The 12,395-nt window shown below is 45.6% G+C and overlaps 1 protein-coding gene across 2 annotated transcripts in view; it reads right to left on the bottom strand.

Annotated features, from left to right (window-relative positions):
* Positions 1-12,395, bottom strand: part of LOC146172046 (uncharacterized) — a 277,444-nt gene that overhangs the window by 96,219 nt on the left and 168,830 nt on the right. For both annotated transcript variants that reach the window (XM_084586121.1, XM_084586120.1), the window contains exon 3: positions 5,197-5,310. In XM_084586121.1, coding sequence (XP_084442247.1) covers positions 5,197-5,310 — 114 coding nt within the window. The remainder of the gene's footprint in view (positions 1-5,196; positions 5,311-12,395) is intronic.

Below are 12,395 nucleotides of genomic sequence, written 5' to 3'. Positions count from 1 at the left end.
CTCTTGCTGGGCTAGTTGGTCTGACATTGTGTTTAACCAAAGGAAAAAAACAGCGTTAAATATCCCGTTCGTCTTTCTGTGTGTTCTGTCTAATATTTAGCGCTGTTTTTTCCTTTGGTTAAACACAGTGCTCGTAGTAGTCACGATTTCTTGGCTTGTGGTTTCGACGGGCAAGAAAGGAAAATAAGTGAAATCGCTTGATATAAGTTGTTCATTTAACTTCAAGAAAAAGTTAACCATAATCGTCAGTTTACAATGTTCGTCACCAAGCGTTCGTAACTGTTACGGTAATTTTCCACTTCGGTGATTTGTTTGACATTGACCATTTCTTGCATTCATAGTTTAAATTCGACCACAGTTTGGCTTGCAGATGTGATGATTTTAAATATTCATGAGTTTATGTCTTGCAGGTTTGAAATTTTACGTTCTAATTTTAGGCAGTGAACAATGTGTTAATTTGCAGGCGATCGTGTGGACATTGTGCAGCCATGTTTCAGTACTCCCAACCTCAGGATCCTGCGATGAGAAGTCCTGAGGCCATAATGAACATCATTGACTTCTCTGATAGGCTTGTTAATCTGGGAGGTTGCGCCTTTTCCCTGGACGGCCATATCAGATGTCAAGTGTTATTCAGTACGGACCCAAGTTCCCTTTGAAGATCATTATAGCTTGTAATATGCGACAGATCACAAGAGATTGACGCCGCCTGCAAATGGTGATCGTAGCAGGAACACCAACAAGTACAAGGAAGAGGACACGCAACAGGAACGCCCCGCCGGGGTGGTGCAGTGGTAAGACGCCCAACTATTGTGCCGGAGTTCCCGGGATCGAATCCCGGCCTCGGCGGCTGCGTTTCGATGGAGGCGAAACGAAGAGGCGTCCGTGTGCTGTGCGATGTCAGCGCGCGGTAAAGATCCCCAGGTGGTCGAAATTACTCCGTAGCTCTCCACTACGGCCCCCTTTCTCTCTATCCACTTTCACTCCCACCTTCATCCCTTCCCTTACGGCGCGGTTCAGGTGTCCACAGAGCAAGTGTGACAGTTACTGCGCCTTTCCCTTCCTATGAACCAACCAACCAACCAACCAACCAACCAACCTGGACAGGAATAACTTGATCACCTGCACTTGGGATTTGCTCTCGCAGCCGTGATTTTAATTTATGGGTATGCGACCAGTGATCGATGTGCACATTCTTGAGCAAAGCTGAAATTTGGGTTTGTTGGTACTGTAGTGAACGAAGAGTGGATTGACGAAGACGAGGAAGAGGACGACTGCGCTGCTCGAGCTCTCTGGTTTTGCGCCTTGACGGACTGCGTGCTTGTGCTGTTCGCCGTGCAGGTTACAGAGGGTTATATTCCCTGTTGAACCATCAGTAAAACCCCTTTCACTTGGTGTTGGTGAGGATTTCCGTCCGCCCTGGAGCTTCGCAGCCGCACACTACCAACAACAGCCATGACCGATGATACCACTTCTAGTACAACCAGCTCCTCGTCCCCCGTCTTCTGCGCTGGAGCTTCGCGCCAACGGGACCCTCCAATCTTCAGCGGAACCAGCGACCACGACGTCGAACATTGGCTTTCCTCATATGAGCGGGTCAGTACTCACAACAAATGAGACGACGGCCTCAAATTAAATTACGTGACATTCTACTTAATTGACGTTGCCAACCTGTGGTTCCGCAACCACGAGACCGATATCTCATCGTGGTCTGCTTTCAAGACCACTTTTTCCGATATCTTCGGCAGGCCTGCAGTGCGCAAGCTGCGCGCGGAGCAACGCTTGCGCGGCCGTGCCCAGCTACCTGGCGACAACTTTACAAGCTATATGGAAGATGTTGTAGACCTCTGCAAGTGCGTGGACACTTCAATGACAGAACATGCTAAGATTAGTCACATTTTACAAGGAATAGATGACGACGCATCCCAGATGCTTCTGGCCAGAAATCCAGCAACCGTCGTCGACGTAATCACTGCTTGCCAAAACTTTGAGGAATTACGCAAGCGCCGTAAAATCACTGGTTCCTCGCTCTCACACCAGGAGCCTCTTGCAGCTCTAACACCAGACGCAGAACAGTCCTCCTATCTGCCCCAAATAAAGAAGTTTGTTAGAGAAGTTGCCCGTCAACTGTCCCTCGTTCCCCATCGTCCTGACGCTTCCTCTCCTTTGGTGCCAAAGTTGCGAACAAGTCGCAGAAGCACTTCCTAGGCTTCCTGAAGCTCCATTGACATATGTCGGAGCACCAGTACAGTATAGCCAACCTTCTGTACCAGCCCCTTTGACCTACGCGGCAGTGGCTGCGCGGCCCCCGCCTGAGCCGTTATCACCCATGCAGCCTGCCCTACGCCACGCACCGCTTCCTCAAACGGCTCCGTTTCATCCTGCGACTCCGCGCTATTACAAGCCGTGGCGCTCTTCGGACAATCGCCCAATTTGCTACTACTGTGGTTGCCCTGGACATGTGGCCTGTCGATGCTGTCGTCGCATGGCTGCGCATCCAGAAGCTGCGTCTTCGGAGTACTCTCCACCGCTGTTTTGTTCTGCTCCCTCTTCGTCTGCATACGCCGCCGAACAGCGTTCATATACGACCCATCGTTCTCCTTCTCCACGTCGCAAGTCACCGTCACCAATGCGCCGGCGACCACACCCTGCTGACGCGGGAAACTAAGTTCTGCGGTTCCTGAGGCGTGAACTGCGTTCTCTGCGAAAAGCTCAAGGCCTCATATTTCGCCCACGAACGTTTTATACGGGTGCTACAGTGTCTGTGATTCATGAGCGACTTTCCCGATGATTACGAAAAGTTACGACGCCATTTAACGGTTCGTCGCTCCGCACTGCCAGCGAAGAGAGGATTGCACCTTTAGCAGCATGTACAGCGCGTGTAGTCATTGAAGGTGTTTTGTACAGTGTCGAGTTCGTAGCTTTGTCGTTTTGTTCCCACGACGTGATCCTCGGATGGGACTTCTTGTCTAAAAACGCCGTGATCGATTGCGCCCGAGCTGAAGTGGAGTTTTCTGCCCTGTGCCACGCACTGCCCGACGACAACCGTTCAGTGTGTCCTCAAAAGCTCACCATCACTGAAGATGTCGACATAGCACCAGAGGCTTGTGCCCTCGTGCCTCTTTCGTGTCCTGCTGTGTCAGCCGTTAGTGTTTTATTTACGCCGTCTGCATGCTTCATCCACCGCAAGCACCTGCCGCTGCCGTCTGCTGTTCTCGATGTCCACGGTGGCTTCACGAAGCTACTCATCTACAATCCGTCTCCGCGCCCGATTACTCTTCTACGTGGTGAATCTCCCGGTTCTATTCAATCATCCCACCTTGTATCCGACCTGGACGCCTCCGAGACCTACCGTAGTAACTACATCGATGCTGTGCAGTCCGATCCGGCGCCTGATTCGTTGCCAGACGACTTCTTCCGAACCGCCATCGATGACCCTCTTCCTTCCACCTACCGGATGCAGCTTGTGGCCCTTTTACAGACGTTTCGCTTCACCTTCGACGCTGCCCACACACCTCTCGGCCGCACTTCCACAGTCGCGCATCACATTCAGATCGGCTCTAACTCGCCTTTTCGACAGCGCCCCTATCGTGTGTCAGCAGCAGAGCGTCGCGTGATCAATGGGCAAGTTTGGGACATGCTACAACGTGGTGTGATCCGTCCATCTCAAAGCCCCTGGTCTTCACCAGTGGTGTTAGTAAAGAAGAAAGATGGTTCGTTTCGCTTTTTGGGTTTGTTGGTACTGTAGTGAACGAAGAGTGGATTGACGAAGACGAGGAAGAGGACGACTGCGCTTCTCGAGCTCTCTGGTTTTGCGCCTTGACGGACTGCGTGCTTGTGCTGTTCGCCGTGCAGCTTACAGAGGGCTATATTCCCTGTTGAACCATCAGTAAAACCCCTTTCAGTACATACTTCGGAGCATTAGCGCAAAAAGACAAGGCACCAAGGTAGGGCTGTGTGTGTCTACTCCTTCTTGGTCCCTTGTATTTTTCCTATTTTGCTCCGAAGCACACTCTTACTACTTCATGTCCGATAGCGCACTGCTGAGAAGCTGTTGAAGTCTTGTTTCTGTACTTTTGACAGAGAACAATATTTTTGATGCAAAATGTGTTGATAGCATTTGCAAGTTCCGCTTTCTTTGGTGCTCAAGTTTTTCACCTACCATGCGTAGACATAGTGTATTTTTCTACCAGTGCTTTGGCACTCGTCAAGACCTGCAATTCTTTGATGTATACTGTTTTTTTTTGTGTGTTCTGCTTGGGGTGAGTGTTTACTTTGTTAGTGCGTCATGCCAATGAAACACAGGAAATTACAAAAACATTCTTCTACCGTCAGAAGGGCAATTCACAGTAGAGCATGCATGCATCATTACTTCACCATTCACTTTAGTGTTTGTGGCAAGCAGGCAGCGTGCGGGGTACTACTTCAGTGAGGATTCTTGATATATACAAACCTGGTGGGTGTGTCTGCAGTCGATTACCATAGCAGAGGTCATTACTTCACTCTTATTGTGTGTGCCACTTTCGTGCAACTTGAGGTGCCTCTGTGTTTTCCACAAACAGCAGAATGAAGCAAGCTGTGCTTATTTGTATTTGGTTGCTTTTGTGCTTGTTTTATATGTTTTCCTTAACAAGACCAGATATATAAGGCGACGCTGTTCTACAATTACAAAACTTTTCACACGTACAATAGCAAAAAACAACAAACCACACATTACATGATATTAGCCTAATTGGAGATCAACATATGACAAATGTAACTGTTGTGTAATAGCACAAAGACGCAATGCAGTTGTAGGTTGTGAAAAAATTTGCACATAACGTAAAATGAACACAAAAACAAGATTTCGGATAAAACCGGGCTCGGTTACGGCGGCGGGTTTTCGACCGAATGAGCTGCATACGTTCTCGCGTAAGTCCAAATTTAGGCCTGTTCGATGCAGCACAAAACGGTATTTCTTTTATGAATAAGCGCAACTCTGGCTCTGAGCCATTCGGAGGGGTTTAAGAGCCCCAGGTGTTGGAAATTTTTAGAGCCCTACACTCGACGTCTCTCATAGCCTGAGTCGTTTAGGATGTTAAACTCTGTAAACCAAAACCAAGGCTAGTAAAACGGACAACAGCAAAAGATATGAGGTAACAGCACTATTGGCAAAGAAGAATCCTCTACTCGTATTGCCCATGCATAGAAAAGACCCACCTTGAATGCGAGCGCCTCCTCGAGCATAGTGAAGCGGAGGAATTCGTAGTCGCTCCGCTTGGGCCCCTGGGTATCCGGCCGGTCGTAGAAGTACAGCGTGGCGCTCTCCTCCGCCTGCACCGTACCACGGCTCACAACATGCTTTTGTAGAACGAAAGTGCTTCGCAGCTCAGGAAAAGGTGAATTGCAGCAAAATTTCAATTTTTCAATAACGAAATTTCACCGGTTTGCTATGATTGCCAGTAAAACAAAATGCAGAACATATCCAAATATTACAACGCTCCTAAAACGATCCGAGTGAAAAATAAATATGTAACTGTGAAACGAACGATATGGACAAACCCCGAGAGCGATAATTCGCACTGGAGCCCCGCGTATTATTTCTCGTCCTTATGTTGATTCTGGATTGAGAGCCATGGACAGGATTCCGGGCCAAACTCCAGGAGTTAACAAAACCACCACCCCGCGTCCCATGAAGTTGAGCGCTTCCTTCTCTGACAATCCCCCTCCCTGATTGGGGAGAGAGATGCCTGCAATCTTCGTATATTGACCACTTTTTAAAAATTTTCTTATTTACAAATATTGTAGGCAACAGTGCGGCCCAGGCAGTAGAGCTTTACAAAATATAAGTTTGCAAAGAACGCTCAATGTGTCAACGAACGCTAAAAGGTATCACTTTTAGCACATTCAGCAAACCGAAGCAGGCAGGCGATTCCGTTGTTCGATTGTGCGTAGAAAAAATATTTTTGGAACTGCTTAGTCCTGGCATTATATGACCTTATCACTTCTGTGCGGTTGAGCCTTGATGATCGTTGCGGTGCAGAAAGTGAATACGATTCACGTGGCAATCCTATTTTGTTGTGATCTATAGTAAGCACAAATTTTTTAGCCTGGCAATCTGTCTGTGCAACTAGAGTGGCTCTAACTTATGGTGCCTTACAATATTAGTAACAGATGAATGTTTCTGGTAATTGGATGAGATGAACCTGCCTGCACGCGCTGCACCTGCTTGATGCTTTTCACATGGTATTTGTTAAGCACATGGGGATTGTAATTAGGTTCCGAAAGTTGGCTAAGGTAAGCAGGTAATTACATTCTGAAGTCTCTTTTGGTGAGAGTCAATATTGAAGTCTCCAACTATGACAACTGTATTGCCATAATTTTGAGTACCCCTGGACGATCATGTTTTCAAACTTATCAATCTAGAAGGTGTAGGCAGAATTGGAAGGTGGTTGTATCACACTGATGACAAAGGAACATTTTAGTTTGATGAAGAGTGCTTGACGGATTTAAGCTGTGAAAGTGGGTATCCCTTTATTACAAGAATGGCCGCCCCACATGCGCTTGATTCTCGAGGGTGCAGTGTGGCCACATAGCCAAGGATGATGATAATACTATCACTCTTTCTTAGCCACTGCAATAATTTTGAAAGCATGAGCAGGTTGGGATTGAAGAGAATGCCCTACAAGGGAAGTTATAGGGCAACCTGTGCTTGTTGCAGGTGACGGACAGGATGCTTCAAGATGAGCTGTACCATAGTACAAAGGAGGCTATGGCTGTACCCAGGCTTGGCGCCCGCATTGCGTGCCTTCTGGCAGAGTCATGGTCGCACGCGCATCGTGGTCTTCTGGTCAGTGTCGCCGCTGCTGTCGGCGTTGGTAGTCAGCCTCATCGTGAGTGACCGAATTTCCTGGGACTACCTCAGCCATGCGTTTGTGGCAACCACGGAGCTGTAGCGCACCCTCCTCGCCTCCTTCATCCTCGTTATGACCTGCTTATCGTCATGCGGGCAAGAGTTTCCTACCAAGATACTTTGTTGGGTGAGTTGGTAAACATCCATTGTCAATTTAAACAGCGCGAACAGGAAGACACCGGACAAGATACACGGAAGCCACAGTACAGGCGATGACTCACAACTCAGCCTAAGCCCTTAAAACAATATGAAGAAAACGAAGCAATCACGTGAAACAACCCCTGTGTTCACCTGCTACACAAAAAGTTACCCAAAAAAGAAATCTTTTTGCGTAAACGAGCAAGAGAAGTCTTGCTGACACACCTATTGTCCCTTAAAATAAAATATGCTTCAGCCGTGTCTCTCGTCAACTTTTCTTTGTGGCGAAACAAAATTCCTATCCTGGTTAAACATGGGAGTACACTTCTCCTTCTTAATTGTTTCACGTGAATGGCAATGTGGGACCAGAAATGTATTGTCTTTGCCACTTTCCAAGTTGTTCCGGTGTTCCAGTAGTCTGTTGTTAATACAGCGTCTTGTTTGTCCTATATAAGAGGCTCCACAAGAGAGTGGAAACCTGTACACAACACCAGTCTTGCATCTAACAAATGGGTTTCTATGTTTCACCCCACATTCTTGCTTCTTCGATTCTCTTTCCCTTTGAATAGCCGGGCAAACCCTGTTCATCTTGAGCGGGGCGGTCAATGCGACATCAACGCCATACCTCTTGCCTACATTTTTGAGGCCATGTGAAATTCTGTGCACATACGATACCACCGCAACCTTACTCTTCTTCTCACCCATGCTAAGCAGGAATTTCTGTCTGAGCATTCTTTTAAGGCTTTTCAGTAACCGGCATCTGGCCTCATTAATAACAGACTCCCAATAACCGGCCTTTGCAATTCTTGACAATTGGCTTTCAAAACTGTTGCTCAGGCCGTGGTAGCAGGATTTCTTCAACGCTTATACCACGCATGTGTTGACCATCCAGTAGCGCTCAGCAGAAAGGAACTCGTACTCCTTCGTCTGGACAATAGGACAATCATATAGAGGCTAATTATAGGTCTCGTTTTATTTTTCCTTCACTAATATTCTCCCATTTTTCTGCCTCTTCTTATTGCACCCTTCCTTTTCGTTTTCTTTGTCACATTTTCTTTTTGTTCATACCACAAAAAAATTGCCACTTGGTAGTGTGCGGCTCATCGATGTGGACGTTTTGCAATCATGATCATCAGCTAACTTCGGTCTCTTCGTCTTTCCACAAGGAGTCACAGCAGTTCCAGAATACATCTGGCAATGTTGAGAAAACCGGAAAGTTTGGTCATTTAATCGATTATCGTTACATCTGGACTCGCAAAAGAAAAAGAAAAAAAAAGATAATTTCTTCATGCATGTAGGCTGCCTACTGAACAGTGACGAGCGAATTGGGTGTAACGATGTGGTCCATTGTAAAGAGTAATAAAAACTTTATGACAGGCTACATAAATACTGATAAAACAACTTAAGAATACTTAAACGGAAATCGATGCTCGGTTAAGTGGAAGCTGAAGCAGGCCCATCCCGCCTGATTTGCTGCCACAGCCTGGGCAGAAAGCGAGAGGATAGTTTCTCTCTCATGCGCTCGCTTGAATTTGTCTCATTCACATTAACAATATCCTTTGCGCAGTTATTATTTGTATGAGAACGCCAGCATTCCTGAGGATATAGCGGACCCCTGGAAAAGGGACTAATGTACAGCCTTCCACTCAAGATACCTGCGCATGAAAAGCTTGCCTTGAACAGGAAGCTTGCATACAAGGCTGGGAAAAATGGTGAGAGGTGCCTTTTGGACGGAGTGGACAGCACTGTAGGCAGCGAGTAGTAAGCTACTTCGAAGAGAAAGACCTGCGACTACTACAAGCTGATAAAGAAAGCGGATTCGTGGTGATGACAGCCTTAACCTACGACAATAAGGCCTCCTTAGCGGTATCAAAGAACTTCGTTCAGGTCAGCACACAAGCATTTTGCCTATGAGTTACCGGAGAACAATTGCCTGCAATGTTTGGATATTAGCATCAGTTTTTCAGAAGGGAATGTCTGTTGGATGTATTTCCCCAGAGCTAAGAAAGAATTGCTGCCTTACGCTTCGGCACATTCTAAGACCGTAAAAAGGGTCGTCGCTTCTCCTTGGTTGGAATCGGCGCTGATCAAGTCCTGGGCTCACATGGTGGACGATAGTTTTAATAATCTGATTAACAGACTTCAAAAGGCAGCCGTACCGTGCTCTGTTGTGCCTGCAGTAGCAGAGACCTTGTTACAAAAAATGAAAGGGAAGAAAAGTTGCACAGCTAAGCCTCGACAAGAGAGACCACAAGTTGTCCATTATAGCACCGTGTCGCCCACAGCCTAAAAAAGGTTGCTGCCAGGTATGATGTGCCGTTCGTCTTCTCAGCTCCGATAAAGTTGAGCGGTTTGTGCGCACGCATCGGGCGAGAAAAGAAGCCCCATTGCGAAAAGAAGCATGGACAACCCGTTGTAGAATGTGCGGTCGATGAGGTATATGAAGTTCCACTGACCTGCGGCAAGGTCTGTATAGGCCAAACGGCTCGTTGTACTAACGACAGAGCACTGGAGCACTCAAAATCGCTAAAGAATGGAACAGGGTCTAATTTGCCCCTTCATTGTAAAGAGTGCAGATGTGAGCCCGTGCTTGAAGGTATAAAGATTCTTGGCAGAAGTCGCGATAAAACAGCGCAAGAAGTTCTTGAAGCCTTTCTGATAGCAAAAAAAAAAAAAAAAAAAAAGATGATGCATGCTATAGTGACTGTTTTGTTGCCTTACGAAGTAAGGAAATCATGTTCATTGATTCTGTTTTGTAATCACCAGGCATTGGTAGATATAGTGTGTGCCTGCTCTCATGGCGTTGATTTATAGTTGAATACCCATGCGCAAAGGATATTGTTAATGTTTGTAGTGTGTATGACTGTTGTTTCTGATGATGATTTGCATCGATAGTGTTAAATTACAAGTAGGTAGCGCTAGCGGCACTTCCTGTTTTGAAGGGTGTTCAAAGTGCACAGAGCAGATCGCACTTAAGCTGACTGTTCTACGGCCACCGGCCTCTTCTTGTTTTCTTGTTTTCCCAGTAGATAGCTCGGAGAAGGCGGCGGAATACATTGTGAGAATTTGCGACGCTTCCAATTTCCAATGGGAGCAATGCAAGTCCCAAAAGAACTCTTCCTCCCTGCTCAGCGCCTTGATGGAAGCGTCCATTTTTGCTTCCGGGGGTGTACCCACGTGGTACAGGCAGCGCAGTTGGGCGTCTTATTATGAACTTGAAAACAAAAACACTTATGCAAAAAAAAGAGCACTTTTACGATCAAACTTCCGCTGCTCTCTATGTTTCATCTGTATGTTGATAAAAAGGAGTTATAGCATAACGCGATCCGCTACTCTGATAAGCTTCCATGCACTGCTCATGCGCACGTGTGAACGTGATCAAATATATGGCCATTGTGCGAGCGCTGATTAGTGCCGATCCAGGAGGTTGTATAGAACCTCTAGAGTGGCGATTCCCCATGGGCGCCGATGCGAGCGGGTGAAGCCGGCCGAGCCAGTGGCGGCCATGTTGCAAGGGGCAAAAAGCACGCGGCGCCGGCCAGCGCAAGCGCATCGCGCGCATTTCGCGAGCACTTGCGCGCATGTGAATTTAGGAAAACCTTAATGAAATCATCTTGTTGTCAAAATCCATTGTTTAGACTGCCAATTTCTTGTTTCTTACGCCTTACATTGTGATAAGAGTGGATGTAATCGTGGCAGAGCTATTATAATGTTCTCCAGATTTTCTCAGTGCTTCTTGGACCAAAAAACACTCTCGCGCTGCGGCGCACGCAGCACATTCGTAAACTGAGTTTCAAAATTAGAGCACACAGTTGACGAACACTGTTTCATGATGCGAATATGCCCTTAAATCTGCACTGCGGCACGTATAAAAATTTTCTGTCCAAATGAGCGGCATTCATTGCCTTCTTTACCAATGATGAATCAACTAAGTGTTATTTTAATGATATTAATAGCATTGGAAGACTATATTAACACTGCGACTTCTAGAACTAGTGAATCTTTCAAACTCTTTTGGATAGCACTGTGAGAAAAAATGACAGCCTTTTAACAAAAATGTTTCAAGCTGAAAAAGTGTTATGATTATGCTACAGAAATTATGAAGTGCAGGAAAGTTATCGTGTCTTCTTTCAGTTGGTTCTGCCAATAGCTAACCGAGGGGACGCACCTAGCGTCAGATGTTGATTTCTTTCAAGCGGTCAAAAAAAAAAAAAAAAATATATATATATATATATATATATATATATATATATATATATATATATATATATATATATATATATATATATATATATATATATATATATATATATATATACATATATCGGGAGCCCTTTTAGCACTCCTTACGTGCTGTGGATCTGTAAACATTGAGACAGTTTCGCTTCTATCACGCGTTTATTTTAACCGAGTGAGACCCGCGTTAGTTCGGTTTTACATCGTTTTGCGTAGTTTGCCATTTGATTTTGAATTCTACTCGTAGAGACCTTTTAAACGATATATGACTTGATGTTGTAGCCTAAAGTTCAATTGTTAATGAAATCACCTAATTAAAGCTCATTAGCTATACCAGATAATTGTATAGTGCAATACAGTAAAACCTCGTTACAAGAGACACTCAAGGGACCCGAAAAAGATCTCTCTTGTAAGCAAAGTCTCTTGTAACCAAAACTTGTAAAAGCACTGTGTTGATCAGTTTACTGCACATCAGCATATAAATGCATTTACACGCATTAACAGGAAATTGTCCAGGAAAGCTTAAAGAAGTTATTCATACAAGTATGTATTTTTGTGAGTGTAGAGTGTATTCCTTCCCAAATTCTGAAGGTAAAGCACTTCACTTTGCAAGCTTTCCTATTGATCTAATACTTTTGAAGCACTCACTTGAGATGCTGACACTTTTCTTCTGAAATGTCCTCATCCTCTATGGCACATGTGCCATTTACTTGTCTGTAAGCTCTTTGGGAGCACACAAGATCCACATCTGCAAATACAAATTCCTCAAAAGATTCTGGTCTCTTGGATCCAAGCTTCGATTTTAAGGAAGCTTGCCACAGTATCCATATATGGGCCCCCTTATGTCATGTCACCCCATTTATAGCCTGCTTGTCTGAAATGGGTTTTTACAGCTTCAATTCTCAGTCCATTCCAGACACCTGAAATCGCATGAACAGCAAACTTCGCATTAATTACTATAGTACAGTCTTGCAGCCTGTCGAGAAACACGTTCTACCAACCTTGTTTTGTACAGCAACTTGACTGAGTGCATAATGCCTTTGTCTATTGTTAGAAGGTAAAGTGTGGAGTTTGGAGTGAAAAAATAACTGGTGGCTTTGAGTACGAGAACGTTGGTGTTGCAAGAAGCATT

The sequence above is a fragment of the Amblyomma maculatum genome, unplaced genomic scaffold (assembly GCF_055883805.1).
Source record: "Amblyomma maculatum isolate TAMU_Amacu unplaced genomic scaffold, ASM5588380v1 scaffold_15, whole genome shotgun sequence".
In the NCBI taxonomy this organism is placed as follows: Eukaryota; Metazoa; Arthropoda; class Arachnida; order Ixodida; family Ixodidae; genus Amblyomma; species Amblyomma maculatum.
The sequence above is the reverse complement of the archived record's forward strand: the minus strand, read 5'-3'. Positions and strand labels throughout refer to the sequence as shown.